Source organism: Dermacentor silvarum, chromosome 10 (genome assembly GCF_013339745.2).
Source record: "Dermacentor silvarum isolate Dsil-2018 chromosome 10, BIME_Dsil_1.4, whole genome shotgun sequence".
NCBI classification, from domain to species: domain Eukaryota; kingdom Metazoa; phylum Arthropoda; class Arachnida; order Ixodida; family Ixodidae; genus Dermacentor; species Dermacentor silvarum.
Window position 1 is genome coordinate 116,804,984 of NC_051163.1, and position 27,323 is coordinate 116,832,306.

Consider the following 27,323-nt stretch of genomic DNA (forward strand, 5'->3'; position numbering starts at 1 on the left):
ATTCTGCACTCATGTTAGGCTCCTCTAGCCTGGCCACTCTGTCTTTGAGCACCTTTAGTTCATTGTCATGCTTCGCAACGGTCTCAAAAATTTTGTCATACTTGGATGATAGCAGATTCACCAATTCTTCAATATCATTTACTATTTGCTTGAGGGGCAGTAGTCCGTCAAGTTTCCTGTTTATTTCGATCAGCATCATCGCTATTGCACCCTCAGTTTCCTAGGTCACAGACGCGCTCTGCCCTGCTTTGCCCTTACGACATGACGAGCATCGCCAAGACTTCTTGTAGTTTTCCCGTTTAGATGGATAAGTGCTCTCAGAATCTCCAGGAGCATGCAGTTAATAGGCTGACCAATCAGAAAACTCCATAAACTGATCATCGTCTTTAAAGGTACAACAGCACTTGCCACACACTGACTCTGGTGACGTTTGTGTTTCCCTGGAAACGCTGGTGGCGAACGTTATGAACGAAGGCGACCTTTCTGGTTCTTTTTTTTTTATCCTGCGCGGTGGGCGCTGCCGCGGACGCGCGGAGGCGAGCGCCACCTGGATGGTGTTGCAAGGAACCGGGCGGGGCGTTCCGCTCATACTAAGACACACCTCAAACGGCAGCTACAAAACGCGTTTGTGTTTGAGTTTCCGCGTAATATAACTGCGTTTTCTGGCATATTCAAATTACACACCGACGCTATTATGTCTGTAGGCTATGTATAAGACATGCTTCACGAATTTTCTGGTGGAATTTAGTTTGTGAAATTTAATCACTTCAGCAAAGCCTAAGCGCCACGTGGAGGGCCTGCGTTGTTCGGGATGATCTTTCTCTAACGGACAATGCCGCGGACACCGACACCAGATTTTCTGCGACACGGGGCCCTTAACGCTATCACATTAATAATTCGGCAGTACCTGTGACATAGCGTGCCCAAATTTTCACACGCACGGTCGTAAAGATGACGAAGTTGGTGACCATGGAACGACCACGATGGCTTCACAACCATGAGCATATACCTAATGGCCCAAGCCAGGAGACAACTTGGGTCACTGGGTCGGCGTAAATGGCTAGCTAGAGATATAGGTAGACTCAAAGTACCTGAAGCAGGCAAATATTGCTACTCGCATTAAAAAAATTAAAATTCTGAGGTTTCACGAGCCAAAACCAAAATCTGCTCGAGGCACGCCGTAGTGAGAGACTTCGGATAAATTTTGAGCACACCGGGTTCTTTAATGTACGCCTAAATCTAGTACACGTGCGTTTCTACATTTCGCCACCGCCAAAATGCCGTCTCCGTAGCAGGAATTTGAACCGGCTACGTCAAGCTCAGCAGTGCGATGCAAAAGGAATGTGCGATAAAGCCAACCAATAAGTGTCCCATAGCGGCATACGACTGTCTCAGTTTTTCAATTGGGAGGCTATCGGACGACTTTGACAATCGACCACCGATGGTTTCTTATCGAAATTATGTGACAGACAAGGGGCCACATTGCCTTGTCCAGTGGTGGGGGCAGGTGCCTCTGAGATGGCTTCCAATGCCGTAAGCACACAAAACAAGAGCCCGCTATACCTGATGTTTTGAAAATGAATTTGGAAGATGTTGGAAAATGCAAAGCGAGGTTGTTTTATGGCCCCATAAAGGAGAACCGGCTACCAGACATGGCGTTTAACTGCTGCATTTGCAAAGTGTTTAAAGGTATCCTGTGTAGTAGCGTGCACTTGACGCCAAAGTTGTGGGCTAACGCAAATTACGAACACTCGAAAGTCGCAACTTTTATAGAAATAACTTAATCTACATGCAATATAAAAACTCGACTGCGTACTTCTTCTGTTGTAGCCTCTCAACAAGACCACGAAGAACACATGACCAATGCAGACAGTTTCTTTAAAGATAAACTTTTTATTGCAGACACCACTCAAGCTTATCATTTCACTAATGAATTTTGTGTATTTCAGAGCGTTAAGTTAAACTCATGTTCAAGGGTGCAGGTTCATGTGCCGCTTCAGGTGGCCGCCCTGCGAGGCAGCATAAGGGCACTTCGGGCACTTGTATGGTTTCTGGCCCGTGTGCGTGCGTACGTGCTTTTTCAGGTCGTTGGTGCTCCTAGCTGCGTACGGGCACATCGCGCAAGCGAAAGGCTTGTCACCCGTGTGCGTTCTCATGTGGTACTCTATCGACGTCTTGTAGGCCGATGTAAATGGGCAGAAGCTACACTCGTATGTGTTTACGACAGTGTGTCCGCGCATGTGGCGATTGTAATTTCCGAGAGACGCAAATGTCGCGGGACACAAATGACATTGCAGCTCTTTCTCTGCACTGTGTGTCCCTATGTGTTTCTTCAATTGCCACGAGCTGTCCGACACGTAAGCACACAGGTGGCAGCAATACGGATCACCGCTTCGTGTGGCTTCTGTGCGAGCGCTACTTTTCCGTCCACCGGTAGAAGAAGCATCTTTCTTTCTTTCTGTGCCGGCGATCCTCGCTGTGGACTTGCGGACCTTCTTGCGTCGACGACAACTGCCTTCTCCAGCAGCAACTGCATCGCATGAAAGTACGGAAATGTTAACTATGTTCTAAACATCACAATGGTGGCTAGCCGGGCTTGTTGGTACAAACGCATACTTGAGCAAACAGCGCGAAAACGGGACACAGAAAAGGAGCACAAGAGCGCCTGTGTCGTGTGCTGCTATTCTGTGTCGCGTTTTTGCGCTGTTTCCTGAAGTATGTGTTCTAAATAGAAATGCTAGAGGAACGGCATACAGAACAGAGCACTGTGAAAGATTTGGTGGTAGGGGGGAGGGGGGACATCGAAATTAAGATTGAGAAACTGATCAAGCTGGTACGCATTCAGCTTGTGCCTTCCGCAGCACTCACAAAACAGGAAACAGCAGAAAAGGACAGCGCGTGCTCGTGCATTATCCTTTTCTGTCGTTTCGCCTTTCGTGAGCACTGCGGAAATCTCAAGGCGACATCGAAACATTAGACATTTGTAGCGATGCTCTGAGAAAGTTGATATCAGCTACCGCAAGACAGGGATAATTGGAGATCGCAGGGAAAGGCGTTCGCCCTGCAGCGACATAAATATAGGCTGAAGATGATGATGATGAGAAAGTAATAAAATGGAACCAAAGGCAGGGAAGTCGACAACTAAATCCATAGCCGGTCTGTTACACTTAGCATGGCGAAGCGAATTGGAAAAGCGTACCAAACTGCATACGGTGAAGTCTACAGTGGAGACTAGTAATTGGAGAACCGCATATGATTGAGTCTTCGATGAAGATTAGGGATTAGGGGAAATATTAGAGGTAGTCGCCTAACATAAGGCAGGTAATTGGCGACGGCTGGGAGATGCCTTAAAGGAACACTTATAAAACACTAAATAAGTGTACCCAGATAAAACATTCATCGAAAGCTTTACTTTTGTCAATTTGGTAATAATATGATACTAAGGCAAACGTTCAATGTTCCAAATTTCGCGTGGAGACTGGAGCGCTCATACTTCAATGTGATTTCGCGTATGTTAAAGCATTCTTTTTTCGTAGTAAAAGTTCGCGAAGCATGCCAAGTTCAATCTTTACCTCCTTTAGAATACAATGTATAGTCCGTTTGCTGCCGAAAATACAATTAAGTGGGCCCTAGACCAAGCAGTCAATATCTATGATGTCACCATCAGTCTTACGTGTTTCTAACTTTTCTTCTGCTAGTAAGAGCATCTTCTGCTAGTAAGATTGGTTATTTTGACGTTGTATAATGTCGATTTACTAATACAAGTTAAATTATTTTTCCTCTTTAGAGTTCGTTTAAACCGCATTCACACCGAAGAATCGTAAAGATTATGCTAGATATATGGTAATAAAGCGACCATCACAAATCGATGATGTGCTAAAGAGCACCTTTGTCACCCCCGGTCGCTCGCAACATTTTCCAATTATTTCTGTTCAAGAACAGGGCAGCGGAATACACTTACGAATACACTTACACTTACGGTTATTTTACGTGGTAATGGCTGTGTGACCTTAATAACATGGCACTATCGCTTTCTCTCTCTTTTTTTCAGCTATGAGCGCTGCAGCAATTGACGCCGTGGTTCTATCGTCAATGCCTTTTGCGAAGCTCGTTTCAATAGGTGGTGCCCAAAACATGGCCAGCATAACATGCGTATTGCTCTACAATTGCTTCTGGCGCATGCAGTCATCAAAAGCAGTGCCTTCGAGATTGGTTTCTGCCATCCAGAAAAAACTTGCGGGCGCGGGGATTTCGAGGCCACCTATTTATTCACGAGAGCCTAAGAACAACACGGCTGAAGAATAAAAGCATGCTCGCAATACAAAACGCAGAAATGCGTGCGCCCCATATATTTGCGCGGTTGAATTTTTCGCCTATCATGGGAAAAAAGGAGGTTATCTTATTTTCCAGTCTTTCATGCTGCTTAATTACGAGTTCTTGATTCGTTCAGTGGGAAAGCGCTTACGAAGGCTATAGCAAGATCCACGTGTACATGAATGTCATAAGTCGCGCATCGCAATTTCAAGTGCATCGAATCCAATTACACGGCGGTAATGCGCTAAAAAGGAGATTAGCTGTAATGCGACAGGTTAGTCGAGTGCGCAGTGCGTGTAAACGCTGTCGTATCGCATTGAGAGAGAGACACGGCCGCCACCTTGTGCTCTCCTCCACTCACCGGTAAAATGCACTCGGCGGAAACTGGTACCAGTTTGTTTCGGAAGAGGAAGAATGAGCGACATGAAAACGCTGTCGCAGTTTGTTACCGTGATACGCTAGGAAATGCGATACGCCACTGTTGCATTCATGTAAACGCGGCCGATGTCGACAAGTTTAAGGGTGTCAACTCGCAGGTAGCGCTTGTCGGTGCGAACACCGGTCACTGTGAGTCCGTAATGACCGCCAGTCGCCAACACCTCAAACAACCACTGGTGTGAATCCGCTTGCCGTTGGATTACAAAGCTTGGTAATGCTGATGATGATGATCATGATGGTAAATGTTAGGGAGGCGAACTTAAAGCAGAATCAACAACAATGGTAGAGCTGAAAGACATAAGAAAGGAAAGACAAAATGCAAGACAGGTTGAAGACCGCACGGGCGACAATTACGTCTTCAGCAAATGTGAACTAAACGAAAAAGCAGTTCTTATCAACAAGTATAATACACATTCGTAATTACAATCTGCAAACAAATAAACTGTATCCACGAACAAAAAGTAAAAATGTAAAATGCATAATAACTTCAATAAACAACAACAAAGCAATTTACAATTCGATGTATATTCGCCTAACCGTTTAGCGCTAAGTGTGCCATCAATTTTAAACTGAGTACGTGCGCTTTAGGCCTAAAGCGACAACACCGTAATTATCTCGTTTTAAACGAGTCAAACAGTACAGAAAACACACAAAGGAAAGAACAACAAATGCTGCCTCAAGCAGATTTGTTGCTAAACTAAGTCCGCCTTAAATGCGCGTTAATTTTGTTCGCGTGATGCTACGGGCACTTCAAACGTCTACTTCAGCACAGAAACGTTCGTCTTCACGGAAGTATTTCTCAGGCTTCGAAAATATCTTGTGGGATGTGGTGACTGCGTCAAATTCGGATATTCTTCTTATAAAGCTCCTGGAACGAAAGAAAAAAAGACAATAAATTTGCCACAGCGCTTGTAATTGTGACCGCAGACGTGAAAGAAACATAATCACGTGTGCATGATGGTTTTCAGTTTTCTACTGTGTTTCAGTATTTACCCTGGACGTTCACACTTGGTGCCCAGCGTACAAACGTAGGTATGCGATGCAAGTATCATAACCAAGGGGAGGGGGTTGGACTGTATTTAAACACTTTCCGTTAGCAACATGTAACGACTGCTTCTAGGCATAGATTTTGGCATCGACGCGGAAAATTTACACTGTTTCGTTAACTAAGTACTATTAGTAACCATCTCGCGTTGATGCTGCTGTTTAGCATCTGAGTGTGCTTTGTGCTATCCGAGAACTCGCATTGACGAACTGAAGCATGGGCTCTTCTTAACTGGAGTTCTTCAAAGTAAGCGTTTATTGAAGTGATCTTAAGTATCGCCTGGTATCAAGTGCCGTGCATTAGTTCTAACTTGTTTTCGATACATCGTACTGCGCAGATAGATGCCGAGCCGATGAGCATGAGCAGAAAGCATGTTACCAACACAATCGTGATATTAGGGTTCCCGGTGGCGGGCAATTAGCCTGAGCGAACATTGCGAGCTCCATCTACCACACCAAAACTTCGTAATTGGACCATACCGAACAAACGTTGTGACAATGCAGCTTCTGATCCCGTCATAAAATGGGAAACACACCCGCCTTCTCGTGTGATGACCATCTGTACATCAATTGCACTATGCGCAGTGCCTAAGGCTTTCAATCCTTACATTTCTTCTTCTGCCAGCTTCTGTATTCTTTAAGGCTGACAGAGATATGCCTCCTCTTAACAGCACAATATCGTTTATGACTTCACCGGCCTCTTACTTCTCCTGTAATGTAAAATTACATCACTCAAATGCCAGCTACCTAGCTCTTAGCGCTATCAGTTTTAAGGAGCGTACTAATTACCATGGTTTGAAATACCTCTATGCTGGAAGTGATCAACAAGTTTATAGCAGGAATGCTGTTACAATTAAAAAGCATATATATGTATTCTAATGAATAATAGCAGTACAGATGCACCACAAATCAGGGATAGGGCATAAAACAGAAGCAGGACCCCTGTAAAATGCGTTTAAATAAATAATATATAGTATATAGAGCCAAAACATAATATATATACATATACAGTCGGGTAAGTAATCAGGAAAGTACACATTTAGAAAAAGAAATATTTGCAAACGTGCCCCTGACACGCTTGCAAACACGTCTCCTCTGCTATCGCTGTCACCAAACTAGCTCTTAAGCCTTCTCGCCCTGGAACCCAAACATGGAAAGATAAAAAAACTGAAGATGCCACAATCAGATAGGCCCGAACGAAGCGTCGAAACAGGTCGCCAGTCTCAAGCAGGGCTTCCCTCTGTTGCTTGAACCCTGCAAAGAAAGAATTCTACAACTCACAATAAAGTGTCACGCTCCGTTTGCGTTCAAGTAAGTATTTGTCGAGGAGAAGTAGACTTTACTGAACGCAGAAAGCTTTCAGTCAAGCAAAACAGGTCTGAAAAAACAGTAAACTATGCATTATGGTAACTATTATGCATAGTCAGATCACAAGGAGCCAACAAACAATGTCACCAAGGCCAACTGCGAAATTACTTGTAGTTCTTAATACAATTAAATAAATGATAAATAAATGGAAATGAAAGTGGTTGCAAAAATTCACCGGTGATTACGATACTCCTTAATGCGAAATTATAGCGCAGCTGCATACGTGTTTTCATTTCGCTATATATTGGCTGGCGCGGAATTCTGTCTCGTGCAGGGCGTTGGAAACGGAGCGAAGTGTGGCGCGACTGCCTGGCTAATCGGGAGATCACGAGAGGCAGCGCATGGAGGACGTGGATGGGCGCGATTCACAGCAGTCGCCGCAGACAGACCTCCACACATGCAGCGCTTTGTTCCAAATATGGTATCGTTGGACGCGCTCGCCGCATGCTGTCGGTGAACAGACTGCGGGATGAACAGTATCCGCATTTATAAAACATTTCTTACGCGAGGAATGCCTATGAGAGGTTTGCGCCAATCGTAATGTCCGACATATGATTACCGAAGGCGTCCCGCCAATGCGCTGCAGCTCTTAAAGCTTCGTGAATTTGGCACAAGAAGAGCAAGGACAGAAAAAAAGAATTCAAACAGGAGGAACGCTTAGTTTATGCGCGCAAAAGCGCTGAACTGCAGCCAAATTTTATTGACGAAAAACGCGTGCTATGCATCCATTTTAAGACAGCGAGTGACGGAATTCGAACAAAAAGACAATCTTGGTTTTACGTCGTCATTGTGTTGTGTAGCTGTCGAGTTATCTCGTGTTTGGTTTAACCTTGTTCAAACGTTTTCCGTCGATAAATTTAATGAGGCTCACCCATCGCCCGGCTCGAATGCTTTCTCTCGGTCATGAGATTTTGGGTGGGAAAAGAAAATTAACTGAAAAAAATGAAGAAACAGTTTAACCTAACGCATTTACGCCATAATGTCAAGAGATAATATTAAAATTGAAAAGATTACCTGAGCGCGCAGTTCCGGCTCCGCTAAGGCACGCAGCATTCATTTGCGGGTCCCATCACGCCAGTTGGCGTGGCTATTGATTATTAGACCATACGAGACGGATGAAAAGCCGGCAATACATCTGCGTCACGACCAACATCTGACATAATTTGTGCCAACACAGCTTGTAATTCACAAACGTAAACCAATTCACAAGAGCATTCGCCGCGGTGCTTTTATATTGTTCTTTTTTTCGTTCGGAAGGGGCACCCAAATAAGCCTTCGCAAAGCCCACTATTCTCTGACCCTTAATGGTACTGGAAAGCACGGCTACTGCAAACTCATTATGTTGATTCCGACTCGCTCAAAAAAACTCTTACTCGAAACATCGCCAAGAAGAGCTCATTCAAAAACATATTTTCTTATAGTTTCAAATGCTTTGCATGATTCGACATACCTATCGAGGAATTTCTGGCATCGCAATCAATTCGCCTTTTCAGCAACTACTAGACTACAATGCATTTTCACCTCTTCAGTAGTAGTCCTCGGATCCAGTATGGATACTTTCTTCTTCAATTCATAATTACTTCTTCAAGCTCATTTCGCTTCATTATTTCCCTGCTTGCTCTCACATGTCACTTTCACTTCATCAAGCAAGTACTTCACGCTTCACTGGCAAGGTTGTATTATCGTATAAGTTCAAAGCAATCGTTCACTCTTAGCTTCAGTTCACCCTTAGTCAGTGGCATATGTACAGCTGCAGCGTAAAAAGTTTAGCACAAGTGACCGATGGCCGGAGCCGGGTAAATTGCGGTACGCGGCGCTCTTGTTCCCGTGCACACTGATATCAAAAGGGCCAGATGATTTATGTTTCCAAGACATGCCAGACAGTCTCGTTTAAGACGTGCGAGGGCACAACAGCGTCGCGTGCTGCAATTTATCTGCCCGGGTCATCAGTCACTACTGCTAATCTTTTTCCGCTGCAGCTGTACATGTGATAAAGGGACCATTTATAGGGTATTCTACATTTTACAGAAGAGAACTGTCACGCAAAAATGTGGGCTGATCCCGGAGACAGGGCAAAGAAGTGGGAAGTGCACAGCGTGCTGCTTCTCCAACAGGCATCACCTGACGATGACGTCATCAGGCGATATCGTGACGTGACGATGCGTTATCACGTAACGTAACGTTTGACACGATGTTATCACGCGGTCTTTGGTGTGATGACGGCATCGCGCTACCTGTGAGGTGATGACGTAATCACGTTTCGTCATCATGTCAAACGTGACGTCACCAGTTGGTCACACGGATTTTGGTACCACGGGATTTTAACGCCGAATGTTTCGTTTCATACACCATATAATTATTGCGTACTTATAAAGATTACTCAGCAGTTGTGATTTTCCATAGCTTCACGGTTCATCCACTTTCGCAGGGCCGAGATGGCAAGGCCTTTTTTTTATTTTTGCATTTCGCCCCTATCAAAATACGGTCGTCGAGGCCGTGTTTTGATCCCACGCCCACGGGTTTTGCAGTGTAACGCCAAAACCACTACATCACCTTGGCGGGTGATCACTGATCGTTGAGGGTGCAGGTGATTGACACCTACGATCGCGATCAAGAAGCTCAGCGACGATTGAATTATTCCGTGTCGAGCAAAATCGCGATTCTGAATGCCCGTGTAGTAGCACTATCTGTATCTGGCTCGGTCGCGCTCGAAATCGCCCGTGTGACAGCGGAATCAGTCGATACGGCAGGAAGTTCAAATGCTTGTTCACTTCAGTAGCGAACCGCTGTTCGCATAGTTCACTCGAATCCAATACAATATGTCAAGTAGAGAGCATGGCTGTCTATTTGACATCAATTGCTGTTTTCATAACGCAAACGGGAACGTGACCGCATATGTTCCAGCCTGCTGCCTTCGCACTATAAATTAACGTGGTGCATGAAACCAGCAGGACACTGCTAATTTAACAGTCACGTAGTCCGATTGTTTTTTTTTTCTTTTTTAATGCGAGTTAACTTCACTGATTGAGTCGGTTTCTGACGGCTGCCATTTGACTCGACACTTCAACCGCATGCGCCCTATTTATCGATGCTTCTCGTCTCTTGGCAAACAGAGAAAGCCAATCCCACTGCCTTTCTTCGCACATTTTGCGCATCCAACGGCTCAACAGCGCACCGGCATGACGAACCGGCTTGGCGCACGCGTACAGAACTCACCAAAAACAATTTAAACCAGTTCCACGCTCGTGAAATGTGATCAAACAGCGGCGCTCTGCAAGCGTGGGTGTATAGCGTAGTGGATATGACGCTCGCCTTTGGACCGTGGGTACCCGGGTTCGAATCCCGGCTCGCCAAGAAAGAACAGCCGCGCACGAAGCTGTCAGCGCGTGCGTGCATTTTGCCCACCAAACACTACCCCGCGTACTGGAAGATAACGTGAGCCACTAGGCCTGACGTAGGCCGAGAGGGGTCTATTCATACATGACTCACTGTACATGCATTCAAGCGTAATGTGTGGTGCTCGCGTACGCTCGAGAATGCACTACGCCACTTCACGTTACGTGCGCATCCCCACCAAGGAGGGCAATTCTGCGCGCATGTAGACGCGTTTGGCGCCTAGTAATAGCTTTGTAGATGTGGTTAGGCGGTAAAAAACAGTCACCGGACAAAGAGCGATACTACGTGCCTCAGTATCCAAGCCTAGTACTTCTATTCTCTGCACTATATAAAACCGACGCATGTTACAATATGCAGCGACGGCGCAACCGATGCCGGCGTCCAGCTGCGTTTTGTCGCAGACGCCCACTCGTCGTACAGCCACTTCAAGCCTCAAACGCAAGCGGCATTTCTGGATGCCTTTTGCGGGAGAACACGTTAAGCTATACTCGCGGACAACTTTCTGTGGCAATGAAAGGAAAGCTACGGGTGCGTGGATGCTGCACATGTGTTACCGTGCCAAGTAGTCCGGCAGCGTTTGACAGTGCTTTGGGTTGCTCGGAACAGACGCTGAATCGACGCAGCTTCCACTGCGTCTGTTTCGCGTTTGCCCAGACGCGGAAGATAAAAGCCGCAAAATAAGTGAACCTTTACACTAGTGGTGTGTTCTGCCTTATTTAACTGTTGCTAATAAGCACTTTATGTTTTCGCTTCCCCAGCCTAAGCCAACGTGGATTAAAACGCGGGATTCTTTTCAAAAGCGCTCTCACTTGTGCGCGCTTTGCCTCCGTAGCTTTCCCTTCATTGCCACAGAAAGTTGTCCACGAGTATAGTTGCTACTTTAAGAAGGACATAATGCCGCACAACGACACAATAATAAATAAATAAATAAGGGCACATGTCACTGGTTCTAGGGTCGCGTGTCTACACGTCTGTCTCTCTGTGGTTATGTCGCTTCACCACGTCCTGCCTTTTGGCTGTCCCCTACCCGACATCCGATACCAATCACACCAACACATGATGCCAAATCAATCGAAGCCACGTTTTACCGCCACGAAGTCCGGTTTCTGGAACACTTGAAACTATTCGAACGATAACCGGTTGTCCTCGACCACAGCTTGGCATCGCTAACGCAGTATCATAACACAGTTCATAATCTTGGAACTACCGGGAACTGTGTTTCTTTAGGTACAGCAGAAAGGGGATGCCTTTGGAAGAAAAAATATACAGTTATCCACACACTAGTCCAGAGCGTTCGATCGCCGTACTTTCAGCTGCACTGACGCCTGCCAGCCATAACTCTCTGTTCAAGATTGCGTGTATCTTAGCATGTACCTTCACGCTATTGGAAACCCGCTTATCCTTCTCGTCTTGTCGGTTACCAAATCGTCAACAGCTGCGATCGCCAGCATGGGTGCCACAGGGGCACTCTGCTCTCCTGTAAGTTGTGCTATGTGTTAGCTTCGCTTTTGCTCACGCATCCTATCACACCTTGCTGTTGAAGCCTAGGTAACCGGCAAGGCGAAAAATATTAATGCAGCGCGACTGCACGTGTTCAGGTGCAAACTATATCGAAGCGTTATCGGCCACAGCGCCCTTACTCTAGCCCTGTAGACAAGTGAGTCGATTACTGTACAAAAAGACAAATACAGCTATTATTCCACATTAAGCAAAGACAAGTTGCAAGCTTAGCATCTCTTAAAACATTCGCTCGAAGCGCAGCACGCTCACGGCTTGACGGCGTTCCGGTGAAATCTCCTGGCTGCGTCGCTTGAAGAGTCTCTCGGAGGCAAAGCTGTCGCACGGTCTTGCGTCTCTGTTGGGTCACAAGGTGGACGCTGCGAAGTTCCTCCAGCACGTCTACTCTCCCTAGGTTACACGCTGGAAACCACAGGCTCCCTCGGAGCACAACAGACCCGACCAGGCCAACGCGTCTTCTTTCCTCGCCTAGGCTGTTGCGTTTGCCTTGCCACGGCCGCTGGAAAAGTTTTTTTTTTTTATCCAGCGGCCGTGGCCTTGCTAAGCGCACTTCCGCGTGCGAGGCGCGCGCTGGAGAACGAGCCCGGCCGTTGACCCGGCAAACGGCGGTGCACGTGCGCGATCTTCTGTGAGGAATGGCTTTTGCACATGTGTTAATGTGTTACTGCGCCAAATAGTCCGGCAGGGTTCGACAACGCTTTCGGTTGTGCGTTTCTTGAAGCAGACGCTGTATGAGAGCAGCTGGCGCGTGCGATCATTTCGCATTTGCCAAAAAGCGAACAAAAAGAAAGTGAAGCGAGCGAATACGCCAGATGTTATACCATGTCGTGTATTTTAGGTGTCATTTTATTATACGCGGTGTATTAAATGGTATGTTTGTGTTTGCTGCAACCTGGCTTTAACGCGAATGACACTTTGGAACTATACTAAGGAGCACTGTCACTTGGCGCGCGTTTCGCATCAGTAACTTTTCCTTCAATACCACCAAAAGTTGTCTGCGATTATACCTTGTGTCCCAGGTAACATGTGCCAAAAGTTAAAACATATGCAAGTGTCACGTAGCTGGACAGAACCAAGGTAACGTTGTTTGGCGTCGCTTCGAGCAATTAAGTCAGACTGTTTCTTGTACTTCGCCTAATTGCATGATTACATGTTTATATATAATAAACTGGTGCAGTATTATAATCAGAGCAAGAGTGTCTATGAAATAATTACCGCAGACCTCATCTCACGATGACTGCCAACGGTAATGCGAATAGCATAAAGGAAATGTAGCGACAAACCGTATTCCTGAAATGACATTTATTAAACACGCGTAACAAATAAAGTTCATGTCTATCTGTTGACCCGTGTAAGGGTAATTCTCAGAATTTTGTCTATTCCGCTTATATATGCCGAATACGCCAAATTTACTTTATTACTCGCATGCCGAGGTCACCCATGAGCATGGCGGAAGTACGACGACTATATAAAGCTGACGTAGTGATGATGGAATGACGAAGACGCAATTATATCGATGGGACAACAAAGGTGGGAAAACAATGGCATGGCGACAATAAGACTCCGATTTTGAAATAATGACAATGGTGGATATGACAACAGCGTGAGGACGACGACATTAGGACGATGAGATTGACGACAACTGTACGATCGTGTACAGTGGCAGACGACAATGGCATGGCGACCACCAGACCAAGAAGCTTGAACGACGATGGCACGACCACGGCGTCGTGATGACGACGGATGCATGATATCGTACGTCTGACGACGACAAACCGTATTCCTGAAATGACATTTATTAAACACGTGTAACAAATAAAGTTGATGTCTATCTGTTGACCCGTGTAATGGTAATTCTGAGAATTTTGTCTATTCCGCTTATATATGCCGAATACGCCAAATTTGCTTTGTCACTCGCATGCCGAGGTCACCCATGAGCATGGCGGAAGTACGACGACTGTATAAAGCCGACATGAAGAACATGACGAGGAGAACATGCACCCGGTGCATGACGTGCAACGACGTAAACGCAGGGCGGTAGCAATCCTCGAGGAGCACGGAAGACGAGAAGGCGTCCTCTTCGTCGATGCAGCCAGGTACCCGCGGCCCGCCGTTAAAGGGAAACTGAACAGGTTTCCAAAAAAATCGAGTTATAAGCACCATTTGATACTTTTGAATACCCTGAACACGAAAATCGACAAGAAATTTGACATGGCGCAGCCAAAAACGCGTTCTGACTGACTGAATAAACTTTATTAAAACCAGCAAGAGGTGGTGGCTGGGCCTAGGCCTCCCACGTGGGGACGTCGAGGTGTTGCCTCTTCGCCGCCTCGCAAGCTTGCTGGGTTGCCCATAGTTGGTCGTCGAGGTTGGAGCTACGCAGGGCAGCGTGCCATCTCGACGAGAGGGTCGTGGGATTAGTGTCGGGGTATTGTTGTGTACAGTCCCAAAGCATGTGTGTAAGTGTGGCTGGCTGTGTCTTGCAGATATGGCACGTGGGATTGGGGTAAATGTCTGGGTAAATCTTGTTGTAAAGGTGTAACGAGGGGTAAGTGTTGGTTTGTAGCAGGCGGAAAGTTGTAGCCTGCGCTCGGGATAGCTTGCTGTGCGGGCCGGGGAAAGTTCTACGCTCTAAGTAGAAGGATTTCACTACATCATTGTAGCGTGCCAGGCGCTCTCTACCGGTGGGGGCAGCCTCCCCCTCCCGCGCGGCAAACGAGCCCTCGCGCTAGGGAGTGGGTAACCTCGTTGAGGTTGGGGAGGTGCGGGTGGACGGTGCCTACATGAGCTGGGAACCAGACGAGTGTAACCTGATGGTCGGTTGAGCGGGGTGCTTGTTGCAAGATGTGCAAGGCTTGGTGGGAGATACGGCCGTTGATGTAGTTGATAACGGCGGAGTGGGAATCAGAGACGATGGTATGGCATGTTGGGTCTAGTGTGGCTAGCGCGATGGCCACTTCTTCAGCTTCCTCAGCGTGTGGGGTTACTAGGCTGATAGCATGGTGGAGAGAGCCTTCACGTGTGGTGACGGCTGCAAAGCGGGTATCGTGGGGATATTCGGCGGCGTCGACAAAACTCACACCGTCGTTGCGAGCAAGGGCTTTGGTGAGAGCCGTGGCACGTGCTGTGCGGCGTGCGCGGTTGTATTCGGGGTGCATGTTTCTGGGGATAGGGTCGGCGTGAATCCAGGGTCGTATGGTGGAGGGGATCTGGTGTTTATGGCCGTGTTGATTGTGGTAGGTAATACCGAGCGAGGTAAGGATGTGGCGGCCCGTCGCTGTGAGTGTGAGTCTCTCCAGCTGAGAGCAGCGTTGGGCCTCGATGAGCTCGTCCAGTGGGCTATGGACGCCTAGTTGAAGGAGAAGGTCAGTGCTGGTGTAACCGGGGAGGCCGAGGGCTTGTTTATAGATACCGCGTAGGAGGATGTTCAGTTTGTTTTGTTCAGCCTTGTACCAATTTAGAAACGCAGCAACGTAGGCGATGTGGCAAATTACGAATGACTGGATTAATCGGAGGAGATTCTCCTCTTTCATACCCCCACGGCGGTTGGAGACCCGCTTCAAAAGTCTCATGGTGTTGAATGCATTGACCTGGATTTTTGTGAGGGCCATGCCATTCGCTCCGTTCGCCTCTATAAGCATGCCGAGCACACGGATATTGGTGACGAGGGGGATGGGGCTGCCATCCGTGAGGTGAAGCACGATGTCTTCGTATTGGCGTTTAGCGGTGGAATGTTTCGGACGGCGGCCACGGAGAGTAGGCCTGTAGAGGAGGAGTTCGGACTTCTCGGGAGAGCAGCGAAGCCCAGTGCCTTGGAGATAGGTCTCGACTGTTTCAATGGCGGATTGTAGTGCCGTTTCCATTTGGCCATCACAGCCTTGATGGGCCCATATGGTGATATCGTCAGCGTAGATGGTGTGGTTGACACCGTCTACTTGCTGCAACTCCTTGGAAAGATCCATCATGACGAGATTAAAGAGCATTGGGGAGATAACGGTGCCCTGGGGGGTTCCCGCGCTGCCCAGAGTCCGGGCGTCGGAGCGGAGATCCCCCACCGAGAGGAAGGCCGTGCGATTAGACAGAAAGTCTCTAACATACCTATAAGTGCGCGCACCGAGGTTAAGGCGTGAGATGCGGTCGAGAATTGTGGAATGGGCTATGCTGTCAAAGGCCTTTTCGAGGTCGAGGCTGAGTATTGCTTTTGTAGTGCGGGTTCCACCTTCAAGTATATGGTGCTTAAGTTGTAGCATGGCGTCTTGGGTCGACAGGTTAGCCCGGAAGCCAATGACTGAGTGAGGATACGCTGCAGTGTCTTCCAGATGAGTGTTAATTCGGGTGAGGAAGGCATGCTCCATAACCTTTCCCACACATGAGGTTAGGGAGATGGGGCGAAGGTGATCGAGGCTAGAGGGTTTCCCAAATTTGGGAATAAGGATGACCTTTGCTGTTTTCCAGGCTGGGGGAATTGCACCTTTACGCCAGCAGTCATTGATATAATCTGTAAGGTGGGTGACGGAGGCGTCATCCAGGTTACGGAGGGCTTTGTTAGTGACCCCGTCGGGGCCAGGGGCCGAGCGGCTGTTTAATTTGTGTAGGGCGGCTTGAATCTCAGCGACACTAAAATCTTCGTCCAGTGGGGGGTTGGGGGCCCCGGTGTAGGAGCCGTGAGACTGCACTGGGCCCACGGGGAGATACTTGTTAGTAAGTTGGTCTAAGACTTGGGCGCTGCCCTGTTTCTTGGTTTCTGTATAGAGAAGTTTAGTGAGGCGATCTTGTTGGGAAGAGCGGGTGGCTTGACTATCGAGGAGGTGTTTGAGAAGCTTCCAAGAAGAGGCACAGTGGATCTTGCCGTCAGCAGTATTGCACAGTTCAGTCCATTGTTGACGGCTGAGGGTGAGGCAATGGGCTTCGATTTCCTTGTTGAGGAGGGCTATTTTAGCGCGGAGGCGCCTGTTGAGACGTTGCCCTTTCCAACGGGATAAGATGGATGCTTTAGCCGCGAGGAGATGAGCTAGTCTGCTGTCCATGCGCTCGACGGGGGCATCGGTGGTAACGGTGTGTGTGGCTGCCTTGGTATCAGATTGGAGATTTCGGGTCCATGCATCAATGTCCGCTATGCGTTCCGCGTGCGGGTCAGCAGATCGATGCTTTCGAAATGCATCCCAGTCAACCCAGGTGAACTCTCGGGGTTTTGCGGTGACTGCAGCTATCCGAGGGATAAGTATGGCAATGATGAAGTGGTCACTACCGAGATCATGTTGTGTGTTGCTCCATTGGGCGTTGGTGACATTCTTGGTAAATGTGAGGTCGGGGGTAGTGTCGCGGGAAGTGGAGTTACCGAGGCGTGTAGGGAACGTGGGGTCTGCAATAAAGGTGAGGCCGAGGTCCTGGGAGTCTTGCCAGAGGTTTCGAGCCGCCGTCGTAGAGTAGCCATATCCACATACCGTGTGGAGGAGGTTGAAGTCTCCACCGATAACGAGCGGGTTGCTGCCAGCGACGTTAAGGGCCTTTTTGAAGAGGGTGAGAAAGCGGCTTCGAACTTTGGCAGAGGGATGGCTATACACGTTAAGGAGAAAAATACTTTCCTTACGTTTCCTAGTGGGCATAAGTTCAGCGAGAAGGTGTTCGATGTTTCGGACGTGCAGATTGTGTTCAATGGCGGTGATTCTCTTGCGGACGAGGTGCAGAGGCGGCGAGAAGCGTCTGATGGGATGAAAGGTTGGTAACCTGGGAGGGTGACCGAATCGATATGGGTTTCTTGAATCATGATGACGTCCGGTTGCCGGGTGAGGGTACGTAGGTGTTGACGGATGACTGGTTGCTTGCGGAGATAGCCTCGGCAGTTCCACTGCCAGATAAGTGTATCGTTGTTAGGGTGGGCCATGATGGGGATTGGGGGATGCCATCATGGGCAGTGCCGGAGTTTCGCGGGCAGGGGGAGCGGGCATGGGGAGAGTTTGTAGGTGGTTTTCAACGTTTGTCACGCGCTGTGCCAGAGCAAGAAGGGCGTGTTGTACGGATTCGACTGCATTCTGGAGTGTTTCCATCGTGCTTTGTAGTGAGACTAGCATGTCCTTAACCTCTGAGCGCACTTGGCCCGCGGCTCCCTCTTGAAGGGCCCGCTTTTTGGGGGCCGGTGTCATTGGGGCGTCATGGCTAGAGGAAGGGGACGCTTCGGCGGGTGGTGTAGGAGCGGGTGTTTTGGATTGTTTGAGGTCGCGAACCTCTTGCGAGAGCTTTTGAATTAGGTCACGCATAATGGCGTTCTCTTTTTTGAGGTCTCACGCAGAAATAGCTCACCTCAAAAAAAACGCGTTCTAGCAAAAAAACTCCGAGCTGCGACTGGGCGGCGCGCGACGAATCCGGCTCGCATCGATGATTGGTGGAGCGCATAGTGACGTCAATCCATGGGTCCACGAGAGCCCACCGCAACGTGACAGTTTCTCACCAGGTACTGCGACTACCTTCCAGACGATTTCGCACAGTTCAGTTGCTGTTGTGGATAATTTTGATCCCTTAGGGGTGATTGGCATGACACCATACGCGTTTGAACCAGTGGCCCGACAACGAGAAACACCTACGCCAAGCGCGAGCGCGATCGCCAGCGCGGAAGTTGGAATGGCCGGAGCGTGCCGGATCCGAGGACCTAATTGCAACATTTACCCGCTTTGGCAGTATCGCCTGGTACGTATTCGTAAGTTTTTCTGAAGCTGTACCATGTTATATAGCCTTAGCAGTCAGAGTGCGATTGTATTATTTCATACCGGGCGTCCTTACAACAGAATACGGAAAGAGAGACTCGTTTTGCACACAGTAGAGAGACTCGTTTTGTATACAGCGCATTCTACTGTTGCTGGTTTGCAAGTAATAAAGTGCGACTGCCGATTTGCCTGAAGGTACACATCGCATGGAAATTATTGTATTTGCAATATAATTTAATTCAGTGTAGATATTAGGTCCAATGATGCATTCTGCTCTGCTGTGATTGCAACAAACAATGCGTGCAATCATTGCGTTATTCGATCTTGCAGCGAATGCGGAGACGCACTGTCAGCACAGTGCATTTTGCAGTTACCAAGTTACTAAGATAGCAATACAATGTGCAGACGTGCCAGAAAAATATACGCCGCACGGAAGTGAATTTTTCTTAATTTTGCAGTATAGCTGTGCTGTTTTGTGACCCACGGTGCTAGAAGCAGCGTTCGATGCCGCGACGGCATGCTTGGGCTGCTTGCAATGTCGTGCGGGAATTTGACGAAAAACAAAAACGTGTGCCACTGCACGTTGTTATGCATATCTATGCGGTTTACTGTAGTTCTATTTTATGCTTTTTGGCCCTCGATTCCCGGTTGTGTTGAAACGATGAGAGGTAAAAGCCCACTCCTGCCGTTTCACGCTTTTGAACAATCCGCCGCTTTCCTTAAAGCAAGTGATGTAAGCACTCAGGCGTATGGGCACTTAGGTATCCGAGTGCGGCCGGATGCCTGGCGTGACACTGAAACTTTATTTTAGGTGTCTTTTCTACCTGACGTATACTTCTGTTGCGACAGGTGTTCCTGTATGCACTGCAGTGCAATGGAAATAGAAGAAGAATGTTTGTGCTGCCAGGAAGTAAACGAAATTCTTGCAAGACAGAAAAAAAAAGTATCGCAGAAGGCTGCTCTGGGTGGCGGCGATTCATTCCGTTTATGAGCGAAGATCGATGGCACCACGCCTGGCCTTAGTCGAGCAGATTTCACTGGAATTCCCATTGCAGGCATCAGCGATAAACTCTGATGGTAATCACTGTCCCAAAAATGTTTTGAACAGAAAAGAGTGGTTCTTTAAGGTTTGAAATTACTTTGTTTCACCGCTACGATCCACTGAGCAGCTTGTTTTTTCTGCCATGGTAAATTATGAAAGATGACATCGTCTCGGCCGCCGGTGCTTGTACAGCCGTAAGCAGCGCAAAAGGACGGCATGGTGACACTGTATGCTTCTTAGACGGAGTTCTCCTTGCGGTAACAGTCCTTTGAAGCGCGTTAGCCGGAAACGCAGGGTGGAGATCTTGATCACTTGCGATAAAGGCCATGGATACAACACGACTGACGCGCAAAACGTGCACACGCTTTCCGCGCGGGCGCCTGGGACCCCTATATTGACGTCATTTCCGCTATCTTTCCCCTTCTGCCGCCGCCGCGGTGGGCGGACTCCGCGAGCCGTGGTGAGCGGAGCATAGCTGCGATTTTAATTCTTAATTACGCCGCCGCCACTTGTACGATGGAAAAACAAAACTTCGTACCGGGGATTTCAAGTATCTGCGCTTCAGAAAAACGTCACTTTTTAGAAATCTAAATCCTGTTCAGTTTCCCTTTAACGTTGGCGGCGAAGAGGGACGACGACCACCACGAGCCACTACAACAGAATGTGCGAGACGAACCGGGGATGCCAACACCACCGTCACTACTACTACTACGACAAAAACGGCAACAGCAAAAGCGCCAACATCAACCACACGGCCGGCTGACGGCGTCGGCGACCGCCTTCTCCATGGCAGTCGTAGATACGAAGGGAATGATACGAGTCACGGCATCAGCGAAGCTGCCGTCGGCCGAGACAGCGGAGGAGATGGCCATAGCCCTCGCGGTACTCCACGGAAGTACGGAGGATAGCCTGATCATTAGCGACTCCAAATTAGCTATCCGGAACTACACCAAAGGTTGGGTGTCCGCGGATGTGGCGCGCATGCTCAACGCCAGAGTCGGGGACTTCGTGTCCGGCACGATTACGAACAAGGCCCTCAAATGGTTCCCCGCGCACGTCGGGGAGCTTGGCACCACCCAAGACAACAGCCGCGACAACAACGACAACAACAATACCAACGGCCGAAGACACACCGGCATTCCGCCCAACCACAACGAGCGCGCCCATCTCGTCGCGAGGCAGCTTACCCACCGCGACGCGATCCCCCAGAGGGCAGTCGCCGCCGTTGTTGTGCGGGGCCCCAACGGAGAAGTTATCAACACAACCCAAATCGCGGCGGACGGAGCTGGGGGCCACGGGGACGGCAACCGCGACATCAAGGAGTTTCCAGCCTCAAACCGAGAGGTTCTTGGTCACTACAAGAAAGAACGTAAGAAATATCCACAACCCCACGGGCGGCTGGACAGGTCCCAGGCAGTCGACCTGAGGCGGTTGCAGACAGGCACTTTCACCAACCCCTACCACTAGCACCGCCTGTGGCCCGCGCGGCACCCATCACCCGGCTGCCTCTGGTGCGAGCACGAACGGGCTGATTGCCAAACGGACAGTTTGCCAATACCATCTAAATAGCACCAATTTCAATTTCTTCACGGGAAATTGTCAAAAAATGCGCTTTTTGTGAGTGTGGAGACGATTGCCCGTCTTATATCTTAGTTGCAGTACTCAAATGCGCAAGGAAAGAAAAGGGGTTAAACAAATGAGGGGGGTTAAGTCGGCCTCAGGGGGGGGGGGGGGGGGGGGTTACAACCCCTGAGGCCGACTGTATGACGATGACTGAGTGTTGATCATGATGGCTCACGACAACGGCGCATGACAAGAGTCGGATGTCAAAGTTACAACGACGGCGATGTAATAATTGTGACCGCATTACGACGACGGTATGACGACGATCGGACGATGACGATGATGGGTGGGAGGCACACTGGAGACGTGCTCCCCACCCCGCCGAATTTTTTGTGAACCATGATACCTGACATAAAAAGACGTGCGAGAACACCAGCCTTCCCCCTCCCTGCAAAAAAATAAACAATCCTGGTTACGCCACTGCGCATCTTTACTTTTGAGGACCTTGTAACCTCCGATGCGCATGCCGTGCATGCGCAGTAGGTACCTCGACAGGATGATGGCGGCGGGAACGTACCTCGAGTGTAGGTGTAACTGCCATCCCTATAAAGGCAACGTCATCACGTGGTTTGCATTGAGTCACGAACTACTTAAGTATATCGCTGCAGATATGACAGGTGGTGCAGGGATCGTTCCAAAACTGCACTACAAGATGCTTGACTTCTCGTCCATTTGTATAATGCCACGCGTACTACGTATGTGACTGACCTGTCGGTTTTTACGGAAGATGTCGTCGTCCGGTGCAGCAAACGGGACCGGCGACAAATGGCAACTGAACCCGTACGAGCAGCAGCGAACAACTCAAAAGCTCGTCACAGACGCCATGGAAGAAGTAGCCGTGCATGCTGACAGCGTTCGTAATGAGTTCACGTGCGCCATATGATTAGGCTTGCTGCAGGACACTGTCGCCACTAGAGAGTGCGGACACCGCTTCTGCGAAAAGTGCATCGGTGCTGTTCTCCGCAGGTGCAACAAAAGGCGCCCGGTATGTCGCACCAAGATCAAGTCGAAGCGATCTCTGCGACGTGACCATTCCATGGACCATATGATTGCTGTGCTCTTCCGTAACCAAGAGGAATATTGTGCGGCCCACCTGCCTCATCTGGTTGAGTCACCAGATTGTCAGATCGCTCAAGCAACTGAAGAACAGGGCGCCGAAGAGCTACCGAACGTGCAGCAAGAAGTTCGCTAGCGCCGTGAAGACCTGAGTTTCACCAGGGATGATTGTGCCAGTTTTTTCTACGTGGACGACTGCCACAAGCACGGGCGTCCAATAGACAGCACCCTCGACAACGCCACTGGTGTCCACATTGGACTGCACAGGAAAAAAAAAGGATTCGGATGAATTCCCTTGAATTGACAGAAGTTTCGAGTGGAAACCGCGTTGTTGGCCAAGACCATACGCAGGTGCCCCAGAAAGTAAACGGAGTGCGCGAGCGGCGGCTGAAATGCATCTCCGTGCGCTAGCGTCGGCAGCTCGTGCTACAGAGCATGCTCAAAAGTAATCTGCGGTGGCCGTTAGATACACATTTGACCACTCTCTCATCGATGGCTCGGGCGAAAGTGCTCTGCTTCCAACGGTCGACGCTAGGGGAGCTCTTTGCACTTGCAGCAACCATTTATCGACGAAACAGCTCTTGTGAGAATTGTCTGCTTCCTGCATGCGCGACTAGCGTCAGTGGCCGAACTTTGTTTCTCTTGGCATGCGACAATCGCCATTGTATCCCCGTCACCGGGAACAAACTTCGTGGTCGTGCCGTGGTTCTGTGATTTGTAAGCGCCATAGATTCCCTCCGCGTGCGGCAAATTAGCATGCTTCATTCACTGAGTACAAAAATGGATTTCTGCAAAAAAATTCCAATGCAGTTAGTTCTTACTAAGGAAACAAAGCTCGCCAGAGACTCTCAGTACACCTGCAGAAAGCAAACGCTTCTGCAAAGAGCTGCTTGCCACCGATAAATGGTTGCTGCAAGCCCAAAGAGCTCCCCTAGTGGCGCCCGTTGAAATAACCTTTCCTTCACCTGAGCCGTCGATGAGGCAATGCTGAAAAGCGCATCGCACGTCCACCACATACTACTTTTGCGCATGCGTTGAAGCGCGAGCTGCCGCCGCTAGTGCACAGAGATGCAGTTCAGCCACCACTCGCGTGCTCCATTTATTTCTGGAACACCTGTACATCGTAAAGAAGCCTATTTTCAACATACTGACCTAGCTCAAACAGAAAACTCGACACACGGTATCCGCGGATATTTTGATGCTTCAGGAGACAGACCCACCGCGATTAGTTGACGACATGTCTGGCGCAACTGGGGTCAAGCCCAGCGCCGTCTTCTCGCCGTCGAAGGACTACAGCGACGACGTAGGAACCATGTTGAAGCCGCATCCGGTCGTGTTACTCAAAAACCGAATGACTGAGACTCTCTACTCGACAACCATACACGCTAGGATGCAAGCCCTTTTCCTCTCGCCTCGACGTGCGACTCGTGCCGGATAACGCGGTATCGTACGACCGATGCAGCCCAGCTGAAGCACACTGCCTGCACACGACCACTGGGGAAGGCAGCTAAAGCGCACTTCACGGACGTGAACACCGGGAAAGGCGACCGACGATGCTGCTGACAGATTCCATGTAGAACCGCTGAATGCAACCGTTCCGCTGAAAGCTGGAATCTTGACTTGGCTGTGATCGATAGGCCGTGTTTGTGTGGAAATTTAAAGCGAAACTTTCTAGGCGAACACTCCCGCACCTTGCTCACTGTGGTTGCTGCTGATGCCTTAGCGATATCTCGCACACAAATTAGAGTAACACAAATAAAAGACTGCATAAATATTTAAAAAAAAGAAATACTACCACCAAGGTACGATTGAACACAATTTTCGGCAAAATAGCTCATTGTTTTACCCATTAAGCCATAGCTGAACTTTATTTTTCCATTGAAAGGTACACGCATACTGCTTTCGTGCCAACGCCAAGCAGCTGTTTCAGACAATTACCGCGTGCGTCAAGTTCCACAACACGTGTGCGTCCGCCAGTTTTTATTTTGGCCACAGGCGATAGCTTGAATGAGACGAGACTAAAAAATTCGTGGGGCCGCAACAGTCATTAGAGGACGGATTACCAGCGAAGCTGTTAACTGCATATATTATGAAATTATACATTTTTTTTTCATACGGCACCACACTACGCAAACACAAGCGCCGCCGCGGTCACGAGACTTCCCATGTATCTGCCGCAACCGCTGCTGCAGCCGCGCCGGCACCTCCGACGCGGGTGATGCTATAACCACAGAAGCGCAGGTAACGTGCACAGGCGCTGTCGCCACACTCTTTCTCCCTCCCCCCTACCCGTCTCTATTGCAACGCCATAAAGAATAGGCTACCCAAGCACTCATTTTCTAGTGAAAGATTGAGATTAAATGAAAATAAATACAACAATGATTTTCACATACATACTACATACATACATACATACATACATACATACATACATACATACATCCATACATACATACACATACATACATACATACATACATACAATACATACATCATACATACATACATACATACATCATACATACATACATACATACATACATACATACATACATACATACATACATACATACATACATACATACATACATACATACATACATACATACATACATACATACATACACGTTCAGCTAATCGGGAACTGCAGGGGATCAGTGACATCAAAGTGTGGCCTGACGCAGTTGGTGTCCTCACCTTTGCAGTATAGCCTCCCACGTGCCTGCCGGACTACTGCTGCCTAATATGCAGCTTCAAAACTGTTCAGAAGCCATGGTATACTCTGCGTCGTACAAAGCAGGCAACACTACGAAGGCTAGAGAGGCTTCCTTCAGCTGTCGCATTCGCCATTCAGAAATGGTGCGTCACAGCTGAAAGTAAGATAAACATCAATAAAGTTTGTTGGACGAGCTCGTTCGTGATGCTGAAGATACTGCTACAAAAACGGGCTACTATAAGACGGCATTGACACGGACGACCGCATGTAAGATATAGGTATGCGTCATCTAATTCGATGTAACATTAAGTCTCACTTTGATATTGCCAAATATGATGCAGTCATTCACTACATTAAAGTCATCGCATATCTGAGACTAGTCAGCAAGCAGATATGCATGTTTATGCGATACCAGTGGCGACAGCACACCGCTGGCGCCCAAGACCGGAAGCTTACCGGATTCTTACCGGAAGCACAAATGTGCATAAATTATAGATGGTTTGATGTACCCTTCGGTCTACAAGTTGTAGTTGTAACACACGAAGTAATTATTCAGTAAAAGGCACCACACATCAAAAACCATTGTTCTGCTAAACACGCGGAGTGAGACTCATATGACTGTGCACTTGCATAGTTTCCGCAGCGTTGCTTGCGATGAAGATGAGAGTATAGTTTTATTTTCTACCAAGGCAGCAGCGCAGGAAAGACGACGATACAAGAAACGTTAAACAGACAGCTCGAGCACTTAATTGAGCTTTATTGCTGATGAACCGACAAATATCTATACGCACCATATGATCGGTGTTGTGAACAAAAAAAGGTGTATGAAAAAAGACAAATAAAGCCATGTGATATCATCTTTGGGCAGTCGTCGTCTAGCGTTGCACACGTTAAAATTTTACTTGCTTGAACTGCGCAGAAAGAAGTTATTTGTCCAAAAGCGCAGTATGTCATGCATTGGGTGCACGTTAAAGATCTCCAAGCATGGTCAAAATTTCCGGAGACTCCCACCACGGCGTGCCTCATGATCATACTGTGGCTTCGGCACGTAAAACCCGAGAATAAAATAAAATCCAAAATCGCGAGTGATACAAGTGTCTCGTAGCTTTAAGGTTTCTTCCGCTTCTAAAATTTCGCGCATAGTTTTATTGTGGCTTCTGCTTACGATCGTTGCTTTTTTTTATAAACGTTTTTCTCTCTCTCCCTCAAACTGCGGCACGCAGCCACAGTCCCGGCAGAGGAAGGCTAAATTCCCTGGAGATAAATTTTTCTCAATCTGTCAAGCTGCCTTCAGGCAGCTTTTACTCCAGGCTCCCGCCATCATGTACACTTTGATGGTAAAATAAAGCAATCCAATCCAAAGTGTGGTCTACGTTGTATTTGTACTTTCTGATCCGATCGTTGAGATAACGGCCTTTTTTTCTAACGTACACCTTTTTTTACAGGACGGTGGGATGCAGTTACCAAATTTTTGCAGCAGCTGACAAACATCTGACGGTGTTACCCGAGGTTGCACTAAGCAACACTGTCAGGTGTTTGTCAGATAAGAGGTGTGTCGCATTGTTGTCTGGTTTGTTAACGCTGACATGTGGCAACAATTATGTGCGTAAAATTAAGTTTGATTAGTTACATTGATAATGCACACAGAGCACGAGCACCTGCTTCAATGTATATTTTGCCTTCCTGTGTTTGAACTCATGTAATGTACGAGTATTTGTTCACATTTGCATGTAGCAGGAAACACTGAAAACAACAAGTTATGCAGCATGGTGGCAGACGCTTGGTAACGTCTCCAATCACGAACGTTAAGTACATAAAAAGCCATGTTTTGGCTCGCGCACTGATACGTAAATTAATTTTTGCATGTGTTTGGTAATGAGAAAGTTTCTATTAGTCCTTTTAACTATATGGTAAACGTGTCCTGTGTAGAGCTTGCATGTGCTATACGTTTTTTTTTTATCGTTAAAAATATAATTATACTTTCAGAGGCGAACAATTAAAATAAAAAGGAATATATCACTTCATAACACAATTTGTTAATTATCTTTTAAACTAATGAGTTCATGGCACCAATTTCGAGATAAGCGTTCACAAAGCTTGCAATGAA

The 27,323-nt window shown here is 48.1% G+C and overlaps 1 protein-coding gene across 1 annotated transcript in view; it reads right to left on the reverse strand.

The window, feature by feature from the left end:
- Positions 1 to 1,895: 1,895 nt before the first annotated feature.
- The window catches only part of LOC125941100 (zinc finger protein 513-like), a 43,118-nt gene continuing 17,690 nt past the window's right edge, over positions 1,896 to 27,323 (reverse strand). Inside the window, exon 3 of the mRNA XM_049658043.1 lies at positions 1,896 to 2,530. Within this exon, the coding sequence (XP_049514000.1) occupies positions 1,971 to 2,530 (560 nt within the window). The 3' untranslated portion in view covers positions 1,896 to 1,970. The remainder of the gene's footprint in view (positions 2,531 to 27,323) is intronic.